Source organism: Bombina bombina, chromosome 1, assembly GCF_027579735.1.
Source record: "Bombina bombina isolate aBomBom1 chromosome 1, aBomBom1.pri, whole genome shotgun sequence".
Taxonomy (NCBI): domain Eukaryota; kingdom Metazoa; phylum Chordata; class Amphibia; order Anura; family Bombinatoridae; genus Bombina; species Bombina bombina.
Genome location: NC_069499.1, coordinates 325685564 through 325710640, shown reverse-complemented (window position 1 = coordinate 325710640; position 25077 = coordinate 325685564). Strand labels below are relative to the sequence as shown.

The 25077-nt window shown below is 41.9% G+C and overlaps 1 protein-coding gene across 1 annotated transcript in view; it reads left to right on the top strand.

The window, feature by feature from the left end:
* The window catches only part of LOC128645254 (cytochrome P450 27C1), a 570060-nt gene extending 548506 nt beyond the window's left edge, over positions 1-21554 (top strand). Inside the window, exon 9 of the mRNA XM_053698100.1 lies at positions 19578-21554. Within this exon, the coding sequence (XP_053554075.1) occupies positions 19578-19694 (117 nt within the window). The 3' untranslated portion in view covers positions 19695-21554. The remainder of the gene's footprint in view (positions 1-19577) is intronic.
* Positions 21555-25077: the final 3523 nt, after the last annotated feature.

Below are 25077 nucleotides of genomic sequence, written 5' to 3'. Positions count from 1 at the left end.
GTAAAACATCTGCATTGTTTGTTGTCTACTCTGGACAGAGGAAAGGCCAAAAGGCATCAGCAACTTCTCTTTCTTTTTGGTTAAGAAGTATAATCCGCTTAGCTTATGAGACTGCTGGCCAGCAGCCTCCTGTAAGAATTACAGCTCATTCCACTAGAGCGGTGGCTTCCACATGGGCCTTTAAAAATGAGGCTTCTGTTGAACAGATTTGTAAGGCGGCGACTTGGTCTTCGCTTCATACTTTTTCTAAATTCTACAAATTTGATACTTTTGCTTCTTTCGGAGGCTATTTTTGGGAGAAAGGTCTTACAGGCAGTGGTGCCTTCCGTTTAAGCGCCTGCCTTGTCCCTCCCTTCATCCGTGTCCTATAGCTTTGGTATTGGTATCCCACAAGTAATGGATGAATCCGTGGACTGGATACACCTTACAAGAGAAAACAAAATTTATGCTTACCTGATAAATGTATTTCTCTTGTGGTGTATCCAGTCCACGGCCCGCCCTGTCATTTTAAGGCAGGTGTTTTTTAATTTTTAAACTACAGTCACCACTGCACCCTATAGTTTCTCCTTTCTCTTGCTTGTCTTCGGTCGAATGACTGGGAGGTGGCAGTTAGGGGAGGAGCTATATAGACAGCTCTGCTGTGGGTGATCCTCTTGCAGCTTTCTGCCTTGTTCCTCCCTTCATCCATGTCCTATAGCTTTGGTATTGGTATCCCACAAGTAATGGATGAATCCGTGGACTGGATACACCTTACAAGAGAAAACAAAATTTATGCTTACCTGATAAATGTATTTCACTTGTGGTGTATCCAATCCACGACCCGCCCTGTCATTTTAAGGCAGGTGTAATTTTTAAACTACAGTCACCACTGCACCCTATAGTTTCTCCTTTCTCTTGCTTGTCTTCGGTCGAATGACTGGGAGGTGGCAGTTAGGGGAGGAGCTATATAGACAGCTCTGCTGTGGGTGATCCTCTTGCAGCTTCCTGTTGGGAAGGAGAATATCCCACAAGTAATGGATGAATCCGTGGACTGGATACACCACAAGGGAAATAAATTTATCAGGTAAGCATAAATTTTGTTTTCCGGGGATGGGAAATTAATCTGGAGAAGAGTTCCCTTGTTCTATCCACAAGGGTAATTTATTTGGGACTACCCCCACAATACCCTGAATGCACCCGATTTTGTTTGATCTCGGAAGTTATGGTCAGGTCTGGTCAGTACCTGGATGGGAGACCGCCTGGGAACACCAGGTGCGGTATGCTTGAACCTTTATTTGATTCTTTATCTAGGAGATGTATTTCAAAGGTCAGAAAACCAAGGATTTATTCCTTTTCCCCACTCTGCAGTCTTCTGTCCGGCCAACAGTAAGTTTTAGTGGCCGGTGGATAGCTTAACCATCTTGCAACCAGGAGGTTGGGAGTTTGGATTTAGCTGCAGTTGATATTTCTTCACTTTTCTGTGACCCTGTGTTTGGAGGGAATTGGTCTGATGGTATTCCATGGACATCATTCCTTTTGCTATTTTCCATGACATGGAGAACTTTCGGATCTGTCTTAAAGGATAGATTTAGATTAGATGACAAGAGACTTTCTTCCGTAGTATTTTTTCAGGAGTATCTATCTGCGGGAGTGTGCTTCTGGAGATATTCCTGCGTGATGTAAACACGGATGCCAACCTGCTGGGCTGGTAAGCTGTCTGGGTCTTTAAGGATTATGGACTCGGAAGTGTCTGCTCTCCTCTTTAAACATCTTGGAGTTGAGAGCAATTTGCAATGCTCTGATGACTTGACCTCAGTCGCCCCTAGCTTGGTTCCAGTCGGACAATATCACCTCTAGGGTTTATATCAACCATTAGGAGGTGACTTGGATTGTTCAGTGGGAGGAAGCTCACATTTACTGTTGGTCATCCACTTTCCAGGGGTGGACAATTAGGAGTCGGACTTATAAACTGACTGATAATTCATCTCGGGGAGTGAGCATTTCCATCCGGAAGTGTTCTCTAGGTAGACCCTCACATAGGGGGTTTCAGGAGTTGGCTTTTGTGGGCGTTTTGACAGAACGCCAAGTTTCTAAGGTATTGTTTATGGTCATGTGATCCGCAGACTGTCCTGATAGATGTTCTGACGTTTTTCTTGGATTTCAGTCTTGCATACCTTTTTCCTCTGTTTGTTCTCTTTCCATCAGTCACTACTCATATTTTCATATGAGAGCGGTGGTGATTTTGTTTGTCGCCTCGCAGGATCTGGTATGCAGACCTAGTGGAAATGTCGTCTCTCCACCTTGGAGACTACCTCTGAGGAAGGACTTCTGATTCTTAGTCTTTTTTTTTCATCTAAATCTCTGAAGCTGACTGCTTGCAGACTGGACGCTTAGTTTTGTCTAAGTGGTTTTTTTTTTAATGTTTTTATCCTTTTTCCAGGGTGGTCTGGAGAAGGGTTTGTCAGTCAGTACCCTGAAGGGTCAGTTTTCTGCATTGTCTTTTTTCCTACATAGGCATCTGGTGGATGTGCCAGATGTGCAATCTTTTTGTCAGGCACTGGTCTACATCAGGCCTGTGTTTAAGTCAGTTGCTCCCCCTTAGGGTTTTGCCCTTGTTCTTAAAGTTTTGCAGTAGGCTCTGTTTGAGCCTTTACTTTCCATAGATATTAAGTTGTTATTTTGGAAGGTTTTGTTTCTCATCGCTTTCTTTTCTGCTTGGAGAGTCTCGGAGCTCTGTTTTGCAGTGTGATTCGCCTTATCTTTCGTGCAGTTAAGGCGGTTATTCGTACTAGTTAGGTTTTCTTCCTAAGTGGTTTCGGATAGATATATTAATCAGAAAATTGCTGTTCCTTCTCTGTGTCCTTATCATTCTTCTCATAAGGAACATTTGTTGCACAACTTTGATGTTGTGCGTGCTTTTATTTTCTATCTACAGGCGACTAAGGATTGTCGCCAGTTTGTGGTTTGTTTCTCTGGGAAACATAAAGGTCAGAGAGCTTCAGCTACTTCTCTTTCTCTTTGGTTGAATAGTATAATGTGTTTGGTTTATGAGACTGCTGGACAGCAGCCTCCTGAGAGAATTTCAGCTCATTTAACTAGGGCTGTCCCTTCTTCTTGGGCTTTCAAGAAGAAAGTTTCTGTAGAACAGATTTGCAAGGCTGCAACTTGGTCCTCTTTGCATACTTTTTCCATATTTTATATTTTTGTCTCAGCTGAGGCTTCTTTTGGGAGAAAGGTTCTTCATGCAGTGGTGCCTTCTGTTTAGGTTGCCTGTCTTGTCCCTCCCTAATCATCTGTGTCCTCTACCTTGGGTATTGGTTCCCACTAGTGATAGATGATTCCGTGGACTCACCATATCTTAGGAAAGAAAACATAATTTATGCTTACCTGATAAATTTATTTCCGTATATGGTGAGTCCACGGCCCACCCTTTATTTTATGACAGTTATTTTTAGCTAAAACCTCAGGCACCTCTACACCTTTGTGTTATCATCTTTTTCCATTTTCCCTTCGGCTGAATGACTGGAGGTTATGGGTAAGGGAAGTGACATATAGCAGCTTTGCTGTGGTGCTCTTTGCCTTCTCCTGCTGGCCAGGACTGATATTCCCACTAGTAATTGATTATTCCATGGACTCACCACGAAATGAAAGGAAAGAAAGAAATTTATCAGGTAAGCATAAATTATGTTTTTTGTTCCTTTCGCAACTTTAAAGGACAGAAGTCTTCCTCCTCTTCTTCCAAACCAGACCAATCCAGGTCCTCTTGGAAGTGCAGTCAGCCTTGGAATAAGGGAAAGCAAAACAAGAAGCCTTCCACTGATTCTAAATCGGCATGAAGGGCCCGCCCTGATCCAATTTTGGATCAAGTGGGGGGCTGGCTTTCTCTTTTTCAGCAAGCTTTGATACGCAATGTCCCAGACCCTTGGGCTGTGGACATAGTATCCCAGGGTTACAGAATAGGATTCAAGTCTTGCCCTCCAAGGGGCAGATTTCTCCTGTCAAGACTATTCTCAAACCAAGTAAAGAGGGGAGGCCTTCTTAAACTGTGTAGAGGACCTAGCCTCCCTTTGAGTAATTGTTCCAGTTCCTGTAGAGGAACAGGGACAAGGATTCTATCCAAATCTTTTTGTGGTTCCAAAAAAGGACGGAATTTTCCGTCCCATCCTAGACCTAAAGTGCCTCAACAAATTTCTCAGGGTTCCATCCTTCCATTGGTTCTGGAAGGTCAATTCATGACGACCATAGACCTCAAGGACGCATATCTACATGTTCCCATTCACAGGGATCATCACCAGTTTCTAAGGTTTGCCTTTCTGGAAAAGCATTTCCAGTTTGTCGCCCTTCCGTTTGGTCTTTCCACAGCTCCCAGAATATTTACAAAGGTTCTGTAGGCTCTTTTGGCAGTGGTCAGATCCCAGGTAATTGCTGTGGCGCCTTACCTAGAAGACATCTTGGTTCAGGCGTCATCTTTTCAACTAACAAAATCTCATACAGAGATGTTGTTGTCTTTTCTACGTTCCCACGGATGGAAAGTGAATCTGGAAAAGAGTTCCCTTGTTCCAGCTACAAGGGTGTGTTTCTTGGGGACAATCAAAGATTCCCTGTCCATGAAAATTTTCCAAGAAAATCCAAACTTCTTTCTTCGTGCCTTTTTCTCTCCAGTCTGCTTTTGTCCATCAGTGGCTCAATGCATGGAGGTGATTAGTCTGATGGTTGCTTCCATGGACATTCCTTTTGCTCTGTTCCATCTGAGACCTCTGCAACTATGCATGCTCAGTCAGTGGAACGGAGACCATTCAGATTTATCGCAGAGGATATCTCTGGATCCCCTTACAAGAGACTCTCTCTCGTGGTGGATTTCACAGGAACATCTGGCTCGGGAACTTGCTTCCTGAGACCTTTCTGGGTAATTGTGACTACGGACGCCAGCCTGTTAGGCTGGGGAGCAGTTTGTGGCTCTCTAAAACTTTAGTGCCTGTGGACTCAAAAGGAATCTTCTCTTCCCATAAACATCTTGGAGTGGAGAGCAATCTTCAATACCTTGATAGCTTGGCCTCAGTTTACTTTAGTCCGGTTTATCAGATTTCAGTCAGACAGCATCACCTCAGTGGCTTACATCAACCACCACTGAGGAACTCTGAGTTCCTTGGCTATGAAGGAGGTGACTCGCATTATACAGTGGGCGGAAGCTCACGATTGTCTCTTATCTGCTATCCACATTCCAGGGGTGGACAACTGGGAGGCGGATTTTCTGAGCAGACAGACTTTTCATCCCGGGGAATGGGCTCCTATCGGATGTGTTCTCAATAATAACCCTCAGGTGGGGGGTTCCAGAGTTGGATCTGATGGTGTCTCGTCAAAACGCCAAACTTCCATAGTCCGGCTCAAGGTCAAGAGATCCTCAGGCCGCTCTGATAGACGCTCTAGCGGTCCCTTGGATCTTTTCTCTGGCTTACCGGTTCCCCCCGTTTGCTCTCCTTCTCAGAGTCATTGCTTGTATCAAACAGGAGAGAGCATCTGTAATTCTAATAGCTCCGGCGTGGCCTCGCAGGATCTGGTTCGCGGATCTGGTGAAGATGTCTTCTCTTTCACCTTGGAGGTTACCTCTGAGGAAGGACCTTCTACTTCAGGGTTCATTCCTCCATTTAAACCTGGATTCTCTGAAGCTGACTGCTTGGAGATTGAACGCCTAGTTCTATCTAGACGTGGTTTTTCTGATGCGGTCATTGAGAGCATCTGTAATTGTAATATCTCCGGCGTGGCCTCGCAGGATCTGGTGAAGATGTCTTCTCTTCCACCTTGGAGGTTACCTCTGAGGAAGGACCTTCTACTTCAGGGTCCATTCCTCCATTTAAACCTGGATTCTCTGAAGCTGACTGCTTGGAGATTGAACGCCTAGTTCTATCTAGACATGGTTTTTCTGATGCGGTCATTGATACTATGCTTCCGGCTCATAAACCAGTTACTCGCAGGATTTACCATAAGGTATGGCGTAAATACATTTTTATTGGTGCGAATCTAAAGGTTTCTCCTGGAGCCGGGTAAGGATTCCCCACATTTTATCCTTTCTTCAGGATGGCTTGGAGAATGGTTTGTCAGTAAGTACTCTAAAGGGTCAGATTTATGCACTGTCTATTATTTTGCACAAACGTCTGGCAGATTTGCCAGATGTTCAAGCTTTTGTTCAGGCCCTGGTCAGAATCAGGCTGTGTTTAAACCTGTTGCTCCTCCTTGGAGCCTTAACCTCGTTCTTAAAGTTTTGCAGCAGGCTCTGTTTGAGCCGATGCTAAAATTGTTATCTTAGAAGGTTTTGTTTCTTCTGGCTATTTCTTCCGCTCGCAGTTTCTGAGCTTTTGGCTGTGCAGTGTGATTCCCCATACCTTATTTTTCATGCAGATAAGGCGGTCCTTCGTACTAAGTTGGGTTTTCTACCGAAGGTTGTACCAGATCGAGACATTAATCAGGAAATTGTTGTTGCTTCTTTTTGTCCTAATCCTTCTTTCCATAAGGAACATCTTTTGCATAACCTGGATTTTGTGCATGCTCTAAAATTTTACCTTCAAGCTGCTAAAGATTTTCGCCTATCTTCTGCCCTTTTTGTTGTTTTCTCTGGAAAGTGTAAAGGTCAGAAGGCCACTTCTACTACCCTTTCTCTATGGTTAAGAAGTGTTATTCGTTTATCTTACGAGACAGCAGAGAGAATTACGTCTCATTCCACTAGGGCTGTCTCCTCTTCCTGGGCTTTCAAAAATTAAGCTTCTGTGGAGCAGATTTGCCAGGCGGCAAAATGGTCGTCTTTGCATACTTTTTTCTAAATTCTACAAATTTGATACTTTTGCCTCGGCTGAGGCTTCTTTTGGGAGAAAGGTCCTTCAAGCCTTCTTTTTTGGTCTGCCTGCTTTGTTCTCCCTCTTTTCATTCTGTGTCCTCTAGCTTGGGTATTGGTTCCCACTAGTAATTGGAATGAAGTCGTGGACTCTCCATGCCATAGGAAATAAAATAAAATGTATGCTTACCTAATACATTTCTTTCTTTCCGGGCATGGAGAGTCCACGACCCCGCCCCCTTCTCAATTTAAATTCGGCAGTTTTTTTGTTTAAACCTCAGGCACCTCTATACCCTTGTGTTTCTTCTTTTTCCATTTTCCTTTGGTTGAATAACTAGGGATTATGGGTAAGGGAAGTTTTGCCTCCTCCTGCTGGCCAGGAGTTGAATATCCCACTAGTAATTGGAATGAAGTCGTGGACTTTCCATGCCCGGAAAGAAATTTATCAGGTAAGCATACATTTTGTTTTTTACCTGATGCATTTTCTTTCTTGGCAGTGTAGTGTTGTGGCAGCAGTCTTCTGGCACCTTGTTACCCCTTTTTATCTCTCTTCTTTTCCTTAGTCTTGGCTTGAACTACTGAGAGGGTAGGGGAAGTTTGAGGGATATTTGATGCTCTGTTTGGGGTGTATCTGCCTTCTCCTGGTGGCCAAGTAGAGTATTTCTCATAGGTTATGAATGCATTTCGTGGACTCTCACTGCCAAGAAAGAAAATAATTTATCAGGTAAGCATAAATTATATTTTTATTAATATATATATATAAATATATATATATATATATATATATATATACTGTGTATATATGTGTGTGTGTGTGTTACTGTTAATGTAAAATAGATAGCTATACCTATATATCTACAGGAAGTGGCAAAGAGAGCACACAGCAGAGATGTCCATATAGCTCCCCTCAGGCTCCGCCCCCCAGTCATTCTCTTTGCCGCTCTAACTAGTAGCATCTCCACGGGGGTGGTAAAGAGTATGTGGTGTTTAGTTGTAGTTTTTTATTCTTCTATCAAGAGTTTGTTATTTTAAAATAGTGCCGGCTTGTACTATTTACTCTGCAGCAGAAAGTGATGAAGATTTCTGCCGAGAGGAATATGATTTTAGCACCAGTAACTAAAATCCATTGCTGTTCCCACGCAGGACTGTTGAAACCAGAGAACTTCAGTTGGGAGGAACAGTTTGCAGGCTTAACTGCTTCAGGTATGATCAGTCATTTTTCTAACAAGACCTAGTAATGCTAGAAGACTGTCAGCAATCCCCTCTGGGATAGGTAAGCCATTTTTCTTAGACTCTGTATAAAATGATGGCTTATATTAAGGGCTCTATGCTGGTTGACACTATTGTGGGCTAAATCGATTGCTTTTTAGCATGTTTTCAATATAAATAAGGTGTTTTTTCAGACTTTAAAACACTTTTGGGGTTTAATTTGCGCCTGGCACTTATTTGGACACCTATTCTAGTCAGAAAGGCCCCTCCACTCTGGAATGAAGAGGGAGGAGGCCTCATTTTCACGCAGTTGTTTTGCTTAGGCAGTTCATGCAGCTTCACGTGGGGAGTCCAGAGGCATCAGAAAAGACTCCAGAGAGGCTTATTTCCTACTAAAATAATCCCTAAGGAAGGTAAAGGCCACAGTGGAAGCTGTGGCATAGTACTGTAGTGTTTTTAACCGGTTAATTGCTGTTATAGCATTAAGGGGTTAATTGGTCTGAAAATTTGTGTGCAATCCTTTCAAAGCATTAAGACACTGTGGTGAAAATTTCATTAAAATCGGATGTTTATTTGATGTTTTAGTAATAAAGTGTGCACTTTTATTATTTAAAGACACAGTAACGTTTTTGTCAAAAATAATTTTTATTGCATTGAAGATCTGTTTAAGTCTGTCAAACATGTCTGACCCTTCAGATAACCTATGTTCTGTATGTTCAAAGGCAAGGTGGTTCCCCTATTAAATTTATGTTTGAAGTGTGCCATAGCGTCCAAACAACTTAAGAACTGTACAATCACGCTTAAAGATATAGCCCAAGATGATTCTTTAGCTGAAGGTAGTGAGAATAGCTCACTATCCTCTCCTTCTGTGTCAACACCAGCTATGCCCGCGCAAGCGATGCCCAGTACATCTGGCGCGCCAATTGCTATTACTATGCAACAGTTAGCAGCAGTAATGGAAAATTCTCTCGCAGCATTTTTATCCAAACTGCTAGCTTTTCCTAGGAAGCGTGATTGCTCAGTTTTAAATACAGAAAATGAGCAAGCAGACGCAGACGATAATTTATCTGTAGTGCCCTCACATCAATCTGACTTGGCGGTGAGGGAGGGCCTGTCTGAGGGAGAAATTTCTGACACAGGAAAAGTTTCTCAGCAGGCAGAGCCTGATACCATAGCTTTTAAATTTTAAGCTAGAACACCTCCGCGCTCTACTTAAGGAGGTCCTAGCTACTCTTGATGATTGTGACCCCTTGGTGGTCCCAGAAAAATTGTGTAAAATGGATAAATTCTTAGAGGTCCCAGTACACACTGATGCGTTTCCAATACCTAAGAGGGTGGCGGATATAGTGAATAAGGAGTGGGAGAAGCCAGGTGTACCTTTTTATTCCCCCTCTTATATTTAAGAAAATGTTCCCCATTGTTGACCCCAGAAGGGACGCGTGGCAGATGGTCCCTAAGGTAGAGGGGGCAGTTTCAACGCTAGCTAAGCGCACAACTATACCAATAGAAGACAGTTGCGCTTTCAAAGATCCTATGGATAAAAAATTAGAAGGTTTACTTAAGAAAATTTTTGTTCAACAAGGTTTTCTTCTTCAACCAATTTCTTGCATTATTCCTGTAAACACTGCAGCTGCTTTTTGGTTTGAGGAATTAGAAAACTCGCTCCAGAAGGAGACTTCTTATGATGAAGTCATGGATAGAATTCACGCCCTGAAGTTGGCTAATTCTTTCATTACAGATGCCGCTTTTCAGTTAGCTAAATTAGCGGCAAAAAATTCTGGTTTCGCAATAGTGGCGAGTAGAGCGCTTTGGCTAAAATCGTGGTCGGCGGATGTGTCGTCCAAAACAAAATTGCTTAATATTCCTTTCAAGGGTAAGACCCTATTCGGGCCAGAGTTGAAAGAAATTATTTCAGATATCACTGGGGGAAAGGGCCATGGCCTTCCACAGGATAGACCTTTCAAAGCTAAAAGTAAGTCTAATTTCTCCAACATTGGTGTGTCCGGTCCACGGCGTCATCCTTACTTGTGGGATATTCTCTTCCCCAACAGGAAATGGCAAAGAGTCCCAGCAAAGCTGGCCATATAGTCCCTCCTAGGCTCCGCCCACCCCAGTCATTCTCTTTGCCGTTGCACAGGCAACATCTCCACGGAGATGGTTAAGAGTTTTTTGGTGTTTAAATGTAGTTTTTATTCTTCTATCAAGTGTTTGTTATTTTAAAATAGTGCTGGTATGTACTATTTACTCTGAAACAGAAAAGGATGAAGATTTCTGTTTGTGAGAGGAAGATGATTTTAGCAGACAGTAACTAAAATCGATTGCTGTTTCCACATAGGACTGTTGAGATGAAGTAACTTCAGTTGGGGGAAGCAGTTAGCAGACTTTTCTGCTTAAGGTATGACTAGCCATATTTCTAACAAGACGATGTAATGCTGGAAGGCTGTCATTTCCCCTCATGGGGACCGGTAAGCCATTTTCTTAGTCAAACAAACAGAATAAAGGGCTTATTATGGGCTGAAAAACTGGTAGACATTTTTATGGGCTAAATCGATTGCTTTATTTGGGCATTTTATTCATATTTATGCTAACAATTTGTATTTATAAACTTGGGGAACGTTTATTAAACGGCAGGCACTGTGTTAGACACCTTTTCCAGTCAGAGGGCCTTCCTAGTTGTAGACTGAGCCTCATTTTCGCGCCATTACTGCGCAGTTGTTTTTTGAGAGCAGGGCATGCAGATGCATGTGTGAGGATCTAAAAATTGCTGGAAAAGCTTCTAAAAAATTTTTATTTTAAGGGTTAAAGCTCTGAAATTTGGTGTGCAATACTATTAATGCTTTAAGACACTGTGGTGAAATTTTGGTAATTTTTGAACAATTCCTTCATACTTTTTCACATATTCAGTAATAAAGTGGTTTCTGTTTAAAATTTAAAGAGACAGTAACGGTTTTGTTTTTAAACGTTTTTTGTATTTTGTTGACAAGTTTAAGCCTGTTTAACATGTCTGTACCTTCAGATAAGCTATGTTCTATATGTATGAAAGCCAATGTGTCTCCCCATTTAAATTTATGTGATAATTGTGCCATAGCGTCCAAACAAAGTAAGGACAGTACTGCCACAGATAATGAAATTGCCCAAGATGATTCCTCAGCTGAGGGGAGTAAACATGATACTACATCATCCCCTACTGTGTCTACACCAGTTTTGCCCACGCAGGAGGCCCCTAGTACATCTAGTGCGCCAATGCTTATTACCATGCAACAATTAACGGCTGTAATGGATAACTCCATAGCAAATATTTTATCCAAAATGCCTACTTATCAGAGAAAGCGCGATTGCTCTGTTTTAAACACTGAAGAGCATGAGGGCGCTGATGATAATTGTTCTGTCATACCCTCACACCAATCTGAAGGGGCCATGAGGGAGGTTTTGTCAGATGGAGAAATTTCAGATTCAGGAAAAATTTCTCAATAAGCTGAACCTGATGTTGTGACATTTAAATTTAAATTAGAACATCTCCGCGCACTGCTTAAGGAGGTGTTATCTACTCTGGATGATTGTGACAACTTGGTCATTCCAGAGAAATTATGCAAGATGGACAAGTTCCTAGAGGTTCCGGTGCACCCCGACGCTTTTCCTATACCCAAGCGGGTGGCGGACATAGTAAATAAGGAGTGTGAAAAGCCCGGCATACCTTTTGTCCCCCCCCCCTATATTTATGAAATTATTTCCTATGGTCGACCCCAGAAAGGACTTATGGCAGACAGTCCCTAAGGTCGAGGGGGCAGTTTCTACTCTAAACAAACGCACTACTATTCCTATCGAGGATAGTTGTGCTTTCAAAGATCCTATGGATAAAAAATTGGAAGGTTTGCTTAAAAAGATTTTTGTACAGCAAGGTTACCTTCTACAACCAATTTCGTGCATTGTTCCTGTCACTACAGCAGCGTGGTTCTGGTTCGAGGAACTAGAAAAGTCGCTCAGTAGAGAGACTCCATATGAGGAGGTTATGGACAGAGTTCACGCACTTAAATTGGCTAACTCTTTTATTTTAGATGCCGCTTTGCAATTAGCTAGATTAGCGGCGAAAAATTCAGGGTTTGCTATCGTGGCGCGCAGAGCGCTTTGGCTAAAGTCTTGGTCAGCGGATGTGTCATCCAAGACAAAATTGCTTAACATCCCTTTCAAAGGTAAAACTCTATTTGGACCAGAATTGAAAGAGATTATTTCAGACATCACTGGGGGAAAGGGCCACGCCCTCCCACAAGATAGGTCTTTCAAGGCTAAAAATAAGTCTAATTTTCGTTCCTTTCGCAATTTCAGGAACGGACCGGCCTCTAATTCTGCATCCTCTAAGCAAGAGGGTAATGCCTCACAACCCAAACCAGCCTGGAAACCGATGCAAGGCTGGAACAAGGGTAAGCAGGCCAAGAAGCCTGCCACTGCTAACAAAACAGCATGAAGGAGTAGCCCCCGATCCGGGACCGGATCTAGTGGGGGGCAGACTCTCTCTCTTTGCTCAGACTTGGGCAAGAGATGTTCAGGATCCCTGGGCGCTAGAAATAGTTTCTCAAGGTTATCTCCTGGAATTCAAGGAACTACCCCCAAGGGGAAGGTTTCACATGTCTCACTTATCCTCAAACCAAATAAAGAGACAGGCATTCTTATATTGTGTAGAAGACCTGTTAAAGATGGGAGTTATACACCCAGTTCCAATAAAGGAACAAGGAATGGGATTTTATTCCAATCTGTTCGTAGTTCCCAAAAAAGAGGGAACTTTCAGACCAATTTTGGATTTGAAGATCCTAAACAAATTTCTCAGGGTACCATCGTTCAAGATGGAAACCATTCGAACGATTCTACCCACTATCCAGGAAAGTCAATTTATGACTACCGTGGATCTAAAGGATGCGTACCTACATATTCCTATCCACAAAGAACATCATCAGTTCCTAAGGTTCGCTTTTCTGGACAAGCATTACCAATTTGTGGCCCTCCCATTCGGGTTAGCCACTGCTCCAAGGATTTTCACAAAGGTGCTAGGGTCCCTTCTAGCGGTTCTAAGACCGAGGGGCATTGCAGTAGTACCTTACTTGGACGACATTCTAATGCAAGCGTCGTCCCTGTCAAAAGCAAAGGCTCATACAGACATCGTTCTAGCCTTTCTCAGATCACACGGATGGAAGGTGAACATAGAAAAAAAGTTCTCTGTCTCCGTCGACAAGAGTTCCCTTCTTGGGAACAATAATAGATTCCTTAGAAATGAGGATTTTTCTGACAGAGGTCAGAAAATCAAAACTTCTAAGCTCTTGTCAAGTGCTTCATTCTGTTCCTCGTCCTTCCATAGCGCAGTGCATGGAAGTAGTAGGGTTGATGGTTGCAGCAATGGACATAGTTCCTTTTGCACGAATTCATCTAAGACCATTACAACTGTGCATGCTCAAACAGTGGAATGGGGACTATACAGACTTGTCTCCAATGATTCAAGTAGATCAGAAGACCAGAGATTCACTCCGTTGGTGGCTGACCCTGGACCATCTGTCCCAGGGAATGAGCTTCCGCAGACCAGAGTGGGTCATTGTCACGACCGACGCCAGTCTAGTGGGCTGGGGCGCGGTCTGGGAATCCCTGAAAGCTCAGGGTCTATGGTCTCGGGAAGAGTCTCTTCTCCCGATAAACATTCTGGAACTGAGAGCGATATTCAATGCTCTCAGGGCTTGGCCTCAGCTAGCAAAGGCCAGATTCATAAGGTTCCAATCAGACAACATGACGACCGTTGCGTATATCAATCATCAGGGGGGAACAAGGAGTTCCCTGGCGATGAAAGAAGTGACCAAAATAATTCAATGGGCGGAGGATCACTCCTGCCACCTGTCTGCGATCCACATCCCAGGTGTGGAAAACTGGGAGGCGGATTTTCTGAGTTGTCAGACATTCCATCCGGGGGAGTGGGAACTCCATCCGGAGATCTTTGCCCAAATAACTCAATTATGGGGCATTCCAGACATGGATCTGATGGCGTCTCGTCAAAACTTCAAGGTTCCTTGCTACGGGTCCAGATCCAGGGATCCCAAGGCGACTCTAGTAGATGCACTAGTAGCACCTTGGACCTTCAACCTAGCTTATGTATTTCCACCGTTTCCTCTCATTCCCAGGCTGGTAGCCAGGATCAATCAGGAGAGGGCCTCGGTGATCTTGATAGCTCCTGCGTGGCCACGCAGGACTTGGTATGCAGACCTGGTGAATATGTCATCGGCTCCACCATGGAAACTACCTTTGAGACAGGACCTTCTTGTTCAGGGTCCATTCGAACATCCAAATCTGGTCTCCCTCCAGCTGACGGCTTGGAGATTGAACGCTTGATTCTATCGAAGCGTGGGTTTTCAGATTCTGTGATAGATACTCTGGTTCAGGCCAGAAAACCGGTAACTAGAAAGATTTACCATAAAATATGGAAAAGATATATCTGTTGGTGTGAATCCAAAGGATTCCCATGGAATAAGATAAAAATTCCTAAGATTCTCTCCTTTCTACAAGAAGGTTTGGAGAAAGGATTATCTGCAAGTTCTCTAAAGGGACAGATCTCTGCTTTATCTGTCTTACTACACAAAAGACTGGCAGCTGTGCCAGATGTTCAAGCATTTGTTCAGGCTCTGGTTAGGATCAAGCCTGTTTACAGACCTTTGACTCCTCCCTGGAGTCTAAATCTAGTTCTTTCAGTTCTTCAAGGGGTTCCGTTTGAACCTTTACATTCCATAGATATTAAGTTACTATCTTGGAAAGTTTTGTTTTTGGTTGCAATTTCTTCTGCTAGAAGAGTTTCCGAGTTATCTTTGCAGTGTTCTCCGCCCTATCTGGTGTTCCATGCAGATAAGGTGGTTTTGCGAACTAAGCCTGGTTTTCTTCCTAAGGTTGTTTCTAACAAAAATAATTGTACCTTCTTTGTGTCCGAATCCAGTTTCAAAGAAGGAACGTTTGTTACACAATTTGGACGTAGTCCGTGCTCTAAAATTCTATTTAGAGGCTACAAAAGATTTCAGACAAACATCTTCCTTGTTTGTTGTTTATTCTGGTAAAAGGAGAGGTCAAAAAGCGACTTCTACCTCTCTTTCCTTTTGGCTTAAAAGCATCATCCGATTGGCTTATGAGACTGCCGGACGGCAGCCTCCTGAAAGAATCACAGCTCACTCCACTAGGGCTGTGGCTTCCACATGGGCCTTCAAGAACGAGGCTTCTGTTGACCAGATATGTAAGGCAGCGACTTGGTCTTCACTGCACACTTTTGCCAAATTTTACAAATTTGATACTTTTGCTTCTTCGGAGGCTATTTTTGGGAGAAAGGTTTTGCAAGCTGTGGTGCCTTCCGTTTAGGTAACCTGATTTGCTCCCTCCCTTCATCCGTGTCCTAAAGCTTTGGTATTGGTTCCCACAAGTAAGGATGACGCCGTGGACCGGACACACCAATGTTGGAGAAAACAGAATTTATGCTTACCTGATAAATTACTTTCTCCAACGGTGTGTCCGGTCCACGGCCCGCCATGGTTTTTTTAATCAGGTCTGATGAATTATTTTCTTTAACTACAGTCACCACGGTACCATATGGTTTCTCCTATATATATTTCCTCCTGTCCGTCGGTCGAATGACTGGGGTGGGCGGAGCCTAGGAGGGACTATATGGCCAGCTTTGCTGGGACTCTTTGCCATTTCCTGTTGGGGAAGAGAATATCCCACAAGTAAGGATGACGCCGTGGACCGGACACACCGTTGGAGAAAGTAATTTATCAGGTAAGCATAAATTCTGTTTTTCGTTCCTTTCACAATTTCAGGAACGGGACCGGCTTCTACCTCTACAGCCACTAGGCAAGAGGGTAACACACCCCAGCCCAAACCAGCATGGAAACCATTGCAAGGCTGGAACAAGGGTAAACAGGCCAAAAAGCCTGCTGCTGCTACCAAGACAGCATGAAGGGGTAGCCCCCGATCCGGGACCGGATCTAGTAGGGGGCAGACTTTCTCTCTTTGCTTAGGCCTGGGCAAGAGATGTTCCGGACCCCTGGGCACTAGAAATTGTCTCTCAGGGGTATCTTCTAGAATTCAAGGACCTTCCTCCAAGGGGAAGGTTCCACATGTCTCGCTTATCTTTAGACCAGATAAAGAGACAGGCATTTTTACATTGCGTAGAAGACCTTTTAAAAATGGGAGTGATACACCCAGTTCCAACAGCAGAACAAGGACTGGGATTTTACTCAAACCTGTTTTTAGTTCCCAAAAAGGAAGGAACTTTCAGGCCAATCCTGGACTTAAAGATCCTAAACAAATTCCTCAGAGTTCCATCATTCAAAATGGAAACCATTCGGACAATTTTACCAATGATCCAGGAGGGTCAATATATGACTACCGTGGACTTAAAGGATGCGTACCTGCATATTCCTATCCACAAAGATCACCATCAGTTTCTGAGGTTCGCCTCAAGCATTACCAGTTCGTGGCTCTTCCCTTCGGATAGGCCACTGCTCCCAGAATTTTCACAAAGGTGCTAGGGTCCCTTCTAGCGGTGCTAAGGCCAAGGGGCATTGCAGTAGCACCTTACCTAGACGACATTTTAATACAGGCGTCGTCCTTTCACAAAGCAAGGGCTCATACGGACATTGTTCTAGCCTTTCTAAGGTCTCACGGGTGGAAGTTGAATATAGAAAAAAGTTCTCTGTCCCCGTTCACAAGGGTTCCCTTCCTGGGAACAATAATAGACTCGGTAGAAATGAAAATCTTTCTGACAGAGGTCAGGAAATTAAAACTTTTGAACACTTGTCGAGTTCTTCAATCCATTCCTCAACCCTCCATAGCTCAGTGCATGGAGGTAATAGGACTAATGGTTGCGGCAATGGACGTGCTTCCCTTTGCTCAAATTCATTTAAGACCATTGCAACTGTGCATGCTCAAACAATGGAATGGGGATTATGCAGATTTGTCTCCCAAGATTCAGATGGACCAGCAAACCAGAGACTCACTCCTCTGGTGGTTGTCTCAGGATCACCTGTCTCAGGGAATGAGTTTCCGAAGACCAGAGTGGATCATTGTCACAACCGATGCCAGCCTCTTAGGCTGGGGCGCGGTCTGGGAGTCCCTGAAGGCTCAGGGTCTATGGTCTCGGGAAGAATCTCTTCTCCCGATAAACATTTTGGAATTGAGAGCGATATTCAATGCGCTCCAGGCATGGCCTCAACTAGCGGAGGCCAAATTCATCAGATTTCTGTCAGACAACATGACGACTGTAGCGTATATCAATCATCAGGGGGGGACAAAGAGTTCCCTGGCGATGAGGGAGGTATCCAAGATCATCAAATGGGCAGAGGATCACTCCTGCCATCTATCAGCAATTCACATCCCAGGAGTGGACAACTGGGAAGCGGATTATCTGAGTCGTCAGACTTTCCATCCGGGGGAGTGGGAACTCCACCCGGAGGTTTTTTGCTCAGCTGACCCAGCTATGGGGCATTCCAGATCTGGATCTGATGGCATCACGTCAGAACTCCAAAGTTCCACGTTACGGGTCCAGGTCCAGGGATCCCAAGGCGACATTGGTAGATGCCTTAGTAGCGCCTTGGTCGTTCAATCTAGCTTATGCCTTTCCACCGTTTCCCCTTCTCCCCCGGCTAGTAGCCAGGATCAAACAGGAGAAGGCTTCGGTAATTCTGATAGCTCCTGCGTGGCCACGCAGGACTTGGTATGCAGACCTGGTGAATATGTCATCGGTTCCACCATGGAATCTGCCTTTGAGGCAGGACCTTCTAATTCAAGGTCCATTCGAACATCCAAACCTAGTTTCTCTGCAACTGACTGCTTGGAGATTGAACGCTTGATTCTAGCTAAGCGTGGGTTTTCGGAATCAGTTATAGATACTCTGATCCAGGCTAGAAAGCCTGTCACCAGGAAAATTTACCATAAGATATGGCGGAAATATCTTTGCTGGTGCGAATCCAAGGGTTACTCATGGAGTAAGATTAGGATTCCAAGGTTACTATCTTTTCTCCAAGAAGGATTGGAGAAAGGTTTGTCAGCTAGTTCCTTAAAGGGACAGATATCTGCTCTGTCTGTTTTGTTACACATGCGTCTGGCAGCCATGCCAGATATTCATGCGTTTGTACAGGCTTTAGTCAGAATCAAGCCTGTCTACAGACCTGTGGCTCCTCCATGGAGTCTAAATTTAGTTCTTTCAGTTCTTCAAGGGGTTCCGTTTGAACCTCTACATTCCATAGATATTAAGTTACTATCTTGGAAAGTTTTGTTTTTAGTAGCTATTTCTTCTGCTAGAAGAGTTTCTGAATTGTCTGCTTTGCAGTGTAATTCACCCTATCTGGTGTTTCATACAGATAAGGTCGTTTTACGTACCAAACCTGGTTTTCTTCCAAAAGTGGTTTCCAATAAGAATATCAACCAGGAAATAGTTGTTCCTTCTCTGTGTCCTAATCCAGTTTCTAACAAGGAACGTCTGTTACACAATCTTGATGTGGTTCGTGCTTTAAAGTTTTATCTAAAAGCAACTAAAGACTTCAGACAAACATCGTCCTTGTTTGTCGTCTATTCTGGCAAGAGGAGAGGTCAAAAGGCGACTGCGACCTCTGTCTTTCTGGCTGAAAAGCATCATCCGGTTGGCTTATGAGACTGCTGGAAGGCAGCCTCCTGAACGAATTACAGCTCACTCTACTAGAGCTGTGGCTTCCACATAGGCTTTCAAGATTGAGGCTTCTGTTGAACAGATTTGTAAGGCAGCGACTTGGTCTTCACTGCATACGTTTGCCAAATTTTACAAATTCGATACTTTTGCTTCTTCGGGGGCTATTTTTGGGAGAAAGGTTTTGCAAGCAGTGGTACCTTCCGTTTAGGTTACCTGACTTGTTCCCTCCCTTCATCCGTGTCCTAAAGCTTTGGTATTGGTTCCCACAAGTAAGGATGAAGCCGTGGACCGGATACACCAATGTAGGAGAAAACAGAATTTATGTTTACCTGATAAATTTCTTTCTCCTACGGTGTATCCGGTCCACGGCCCGCCCTAGCATCTTGGTCAGGTTTAAATTTATTTTTTGTAAACTACAGTCACCACTGCACCCTATGGTTCTCCTTTTTCTCCTAACCGTCGGTCGAATGACTGGGGGGGCAGAGCCTGAGGGGAGCTATATGGACAGCTCTGCTGTGTGCTCTCTTTGCCACTTCCTGTAGGGATTGAGAGTATCCCACAAGTAAGGATGAAGCCGTGGACCGGATACACCGTAGGAGAAAGAAATTTATCAGGTAAACATAAATTCTGTTTTACAATAATAATGATAGAAGAATATTGGTGTGTGAAATATTCATAACTGCTGTTGGGTTAGCGTGTGAGCAATAGTTGTTTTTTTCTTCTGCGCTGTCCGTTGACTTTTATGGGAATAATACGTTAATGCGGTTGCTGTATTTTGTTAGCATGTAGCGTGTTCCGCTTGCTTGCATGCCTTTTTTTACTGTATTATTGTCCTTCATAACTTATCCATTATTTTACTTTTAATTTTCTCCCTTATTCTCTCCCTAGTTGCTGCAAAAATTTGAAATTAGGCCATGTCCTAAAACAAAATCTGTTTATCCAAAGACTCACGGGCTTCTTTGTCCAGGTGGGACCATCAATGTGTCATTTGCAGATCGTAATTAAGAGCTGTTAAATACTAAGAAGAGCTCCTCAAAAACAGGTGCTCACCTGTTATCGAAAGACAAAGGAGAGACTTTTTGTCTGAAGAGCAAAATTTAGTATAACCTTTATGAAGTTTTTATGGAACTTCTATTCTTTGTAGTTTATGTTCATATGTATAAATAGTTTAGAAATAGAATTATTAAATGCAACAGCCTACCTTGCACCTTTACTGTACTGTATAGAAAATAGTTTTCAATGTTGGTATTTGTACAGATGGAATATTTAAAGGAATTCAGTGGAAATTTTAATCTGATTTTGTTTTTGCTATCCTTTTACTATGTTATGTCTAAAATAGTTATTCTACTGAACAACACACTGATCAATTTCTTTTTGCTATTCTGCCTTATGTTTTCAAATGAAAAGCTCTTAATTTTGCAGTGGACACATAGGTGCTTTGATATTGGCTCATGAAATTCAAGTATGTTCCAGGATTCATCACTGGACACACTAATGAGAACACTGTAGTTTAAAGAATTGTCCATGCTGCTAATAAATCCGTTAAGACATGCCTATTCTGCACATGACAAGTATTTAGTTTTAATAACACACTTATTTTGTATGTAAACATGTTTTAGATCTAATTGCCTTTATTATGGCCCAGAAATGGTGCAAAGTGTACAATTGTCATATACAAACTTTTGCATACATAAATATTTTTTATATGAAGGTTACACAAAATGGCACTATAATACTTTAAACTTTGAGTCACTAGTACAGTTTGATAAAAGCCAGGAGTCCACACTGTATCACAGCTGTCTTACATTCTAGCATTGGAATATGAACCTATATGGTAATTCCACCAGCTCATGCTGGGAGTCTGTAGTAGCACTGTCAGGGCTAGGGATTATATATTAACAAATACCTTACATGCCATTATATTTCCATGAGTTTTTCTCATTAAATCTACTTAAACCAGAAAGGTTATAAGGATGTTTTAAATACATTTGTATTTTGCACCATTAGGGAATTTGGAGTAATAGTTCCTGTTGTGTTCCTCCCTATTTTTAAAAGAAGTCTTTATTGTACATTTATTCTTCATTATGAATTGTAAAATATTTTTCTGAACAAGATGCAGTAGTTTTTCTGTTAATATTGTCTAATATTTCCTACACATTTTAAAGTTTGCAATTTAGCCACATGGGCCATTAATTGTATTTACTTAAAATGACCAATATTGGCAGTGTGTAAATTAAAAGTTATTGTTCCTCTGAAAATCCATAAGTTTTAAAACTATTGACAGATTTAGGAATATTATATGGAAAATGAATTCATGCCAGTGTGTCTATTTTTCTGCAATTACCTACAGATCCTGCAAAACTAGGCAAAGGCTTCCATAGGTTATTTTATGTTTTAGTAGATTCATCACCTAAACACTGTAGCAAAGCTTTTATTTAAAGAATTCAACGTCATATAGATCTATCTTTATACATCAGGAATCATTAAAAAAAATTGACTAAATAAACTTATCTGCAAATAAGAGGAATATCAAGATGCAAAAATAGGTTTCTGATTTATTCTAGTATGTAATTTAGGAAGGAAAAAAAAACTTTCCAATTTACTATTATCAAATTTGCTCTCTTCCTTGTTTGAAGAATAAATCTAGGTAGGCACATAGGAGCTCAGGAGGGTTTATTTGTCTTTAGCATTCTGTGACAGTAGTGTTTGCAATAATGTTGCAAAAGACTTCTGCATGTTCTTGAGATCCTATTAGTCTGAGTTTACTCTTAAAGGGATACTGAACCCAATTTTTTTATTTCATGATTCGAATAGAACATGCAATTTTAAGCAACTTTCTCATTTACTCCAATTATCAATTTTTCTTTGTTCTCTTAGTATTTTTATTTGAAAAAGCAGGAATGTAAGCATAGGAGCCGGCCCATTTTTGGTTTAGAACACTGGATAGAGCTTGCTGATTGGTGGCTATAGCCAGGTGCTGAACCAAAGATGTGCCGGCTCGTAAACTTACATTCCTGCTTTTTCAAATAAACATTCAAAGAGAACAAAGCAAAAATGATAAAAGGAGTAAATTAGAAAGTTGCTTAAACTTACATGCTCTATCTGAATTATGAAAGAAAAAATGTGGGTTCTGTATTGCTTTAAACAAATAATACCAAGACCACTAATCAACTTTGATAATAAAAGTACGTTGGATTTTATTTTTTTTAACCTAAATTGCATGCTCTTTCTGAATCATGAAAGTTTAATTTTGACTTTAGTTTTCCTTTAAGAAGGTAAACTTAGTGATAAACCTTTATACCAAATCTAAAGCTCAGTGATACCATTTAGCAATACAAGTTTGTAAATACACTCAAACTAAAAGAATAAAAAGGCCTTACCTATCATTTCCCTAATTGAGAACATTTACAATTTGTTGTTAGTGTTGGTAAATAGTACCATCCAAAATCTGGTTTCTATTGCAGATTTACACAATGGAATTCAAATTAGAAATAAACGTAATGATTCTATATAGTCTGATACACTTACGATCGTTAACATTACGACTAGTCCATCTGTGGCCAACAATATTTGAAAGAGCATTATGCTGTAGCGTTACTGTTGCTATATAAGAAAAAGAATATTGGGTGTTGGTTTTTATAGAAAACCTTTTAATGGTGTCCTGTTTATCCAACATCTATTTTCAAGAGTTCATGCCTTTTGTATTGTTGTGGTACAGTTTTTAACTTATGTTTTTTAATTTGCACGCAAAATAAACAGAAACCATTCTATTAAAGATGTTTATTATGGTAATAGTTAACATTTTAATTGTGCACAGTACAACTTCTATTATTGAATAAACTTTCCTGCTTTTTATAGTGCTGCTTTATGTATTTGGAGTCCAGGCAATCAATATGCCATTATTGTTTATCTTCTTGTAATAAAAACCAGAGCAGGATCTGTCAGCGTTTAATATCTTTATATAGTAAATGGATTTTAGAGCAGAGTATGTTTTTACTTGATTTAAATTTGATGTAATTTGTACTTCTTACTTAATAAAATATTTATTGGAATCACTCTTTACCTTTTTTGGTTTTTCATTTAAACTTGTCTTTTGTTATTTTTTGCTTTTTTTTTTTATTTCATGATACGGTCACTTAGATTCTACTTGTGTCATTAATATTGATTAATAAATAGTAGACACAGATTTTCATTCTGAATGAAAGAAAGCAGTATTGCAGTTAATTTCCTTCTTAATATGAGAAGAGTCCACAGCTGCATTCCTTACTTGTGGGAAATACTGAACCTGGCCACCAGGAGGAGACAAAGACACCCAGCCAAAGGCTTAAATACACCCCCCATTTCCTCATAACCCCAGTCATTCTTTGCCTTTCATCACAGGAGGTTGGCAGAGAAGTGTCTCTTATGGAGGGTAGTACTCTTCGAGATGGGACTGGAGTTTTAAGTAGTCCTGTCAGCCTCTCAGTGAGAGCATGGATGAAGGTTAGAGTCCGGAGATGCATGGAGAGTCTTTCTGCGAAACCATCCCGACTCATATTAACAGCTCCGTAAGCAATCAGCGTTGACAAGTTTCGCTGCCTATTTCTCCAACATAGGTGTGTCCGGTCCACGGCGTCATCCTTACTTGTGGGATATTCTCTTCCCCAACAGGAAATGGCAAAGAGCCCAGCAAAGCTGGTCACATGATCCCTCCTAGGCTCCGCCTACCCCAGTCATTCTCTTTGCCGTTGTACAGGCAACATCTCCACGGAGATGGCTTAGAGTTTTTTAGTGTTTAACTGTAGTTTTTATTATTCAATCAAGAGTTTGTTATTTTGAAATAGTGCTGGTATGTACTATTTACTCAGAAACAGAAAAGAGATGAAGATTTCTGTTTGTATGAGGAAAATGATTTTAGCAACCGTAACTAAAATCCATGGCTGTTCCACACAGGACTGTTGAGAGCAATTAACTTCAGTTGGGGGAACAGTGTGCAGTCTCTTACTGCTTGAGGTATGACACATTCTAACAAGACGATGTAATGCTGGAAGCTGTCATTTTCCCTATGGGATCCGGTAAGCCATGTTTATTACGATCGTAAATAAGGGCTTCACAAGGGCTTATTAAGACTGTAGACTTTTTCTGGGCTAAATCGATTCATTATTAACACATATTTAGCCTTGAGGAATCATTTTATCTGGGTATTTTGATATAATAATATCGGCAGGCACTGTATTAGACACCTTGTTCCTTAGGGGCTTTCCCAAAGCATAAGCAGAGCCTCATTTTCGCGCCGGTGTGGCGCACTTGTTTTTGAGAGGCATGGCATGCAGTCGCATGTGAGAGGATCTCTGATACTTAGAAAAGACTTTCTGAAGGCGTCATTTGGTATCGTATTCCCCTTTGGGCTTGGTTGGGTCTCAGCAAAGCAGATACCAGGGACTGTAAAGGGGTTAAAGTTTAAAAACGGCTCCGGTTCCGTTATTTTAAGGGTTAAAGCTTCCAAATTTGGTGTGCAATACTTTTAAGGCTTTAAGACACTGTGGTGAAAATTTGGTGAATTTTGAACAATTCCTTCATGTTTTTTCGCAATTGCAGTAATAAAGTGTGTTCAGTTTAAAATTTAAAGTGACAGTAACGGTTTTATTTTAAAACGTTTTTTGTACTTTGTTATCAAGTTTATGCCTGTTTAACATGTCTGAACTACCAGATAGACTGTGTTCTGAATGTGGGGAAGCCAGAATTCCTATTCATTTAAATAAATGTGATTTATGTGATAATGACAATGATGCCCAAGATGATTCCTCAAGTGAGGGGAGTAAGCATGGTACTGCATCATTCCCTCCTTCGTCTACACGAGTCTTGCCCACTCAGGAGGCCCCTAGTACATCTAGCGCGCCAATACTCCTTACTATGCAACAATTAACGGCTGTAATGGATAATTCTGTCAAAAACATTTTAGCCAAAATGAACACTTGTCAGCGTAAGCGCGGCTGCTCTGTTTTAGATACTGAAGAGCATGACGACGCTGATATTAATATCTCTGAAGGGCCCCTAACCCAGTCTGATGGGGCCAGGGAGGTTTTGTCTGAGGGAGAAATTACTGATTCAGGGAACATTTCTCAACAGGCTGAACCTGATGTGATTGCATTTAAATTTAAGTTGGAACATCTCCGCATTCTGCTTAAGGAGGTATTATCCACTCTGGATGATTGTGACAAGTTGGTCATCCCAGAGAAACTATGTAAAATGGACAAGTTCCTAGAGGTGCCGGGGCTCCCAGAAGCTTTTCCTATACCCAAGCGGGTGGCGGACATTGTTAATAAAGAATGGGAAAGGCCCGGTATTCCTTTCGTCCCTCCCCCCATATTTAAAAAATTGTTTCCTATGGTCGACCCCAGAAAGGACT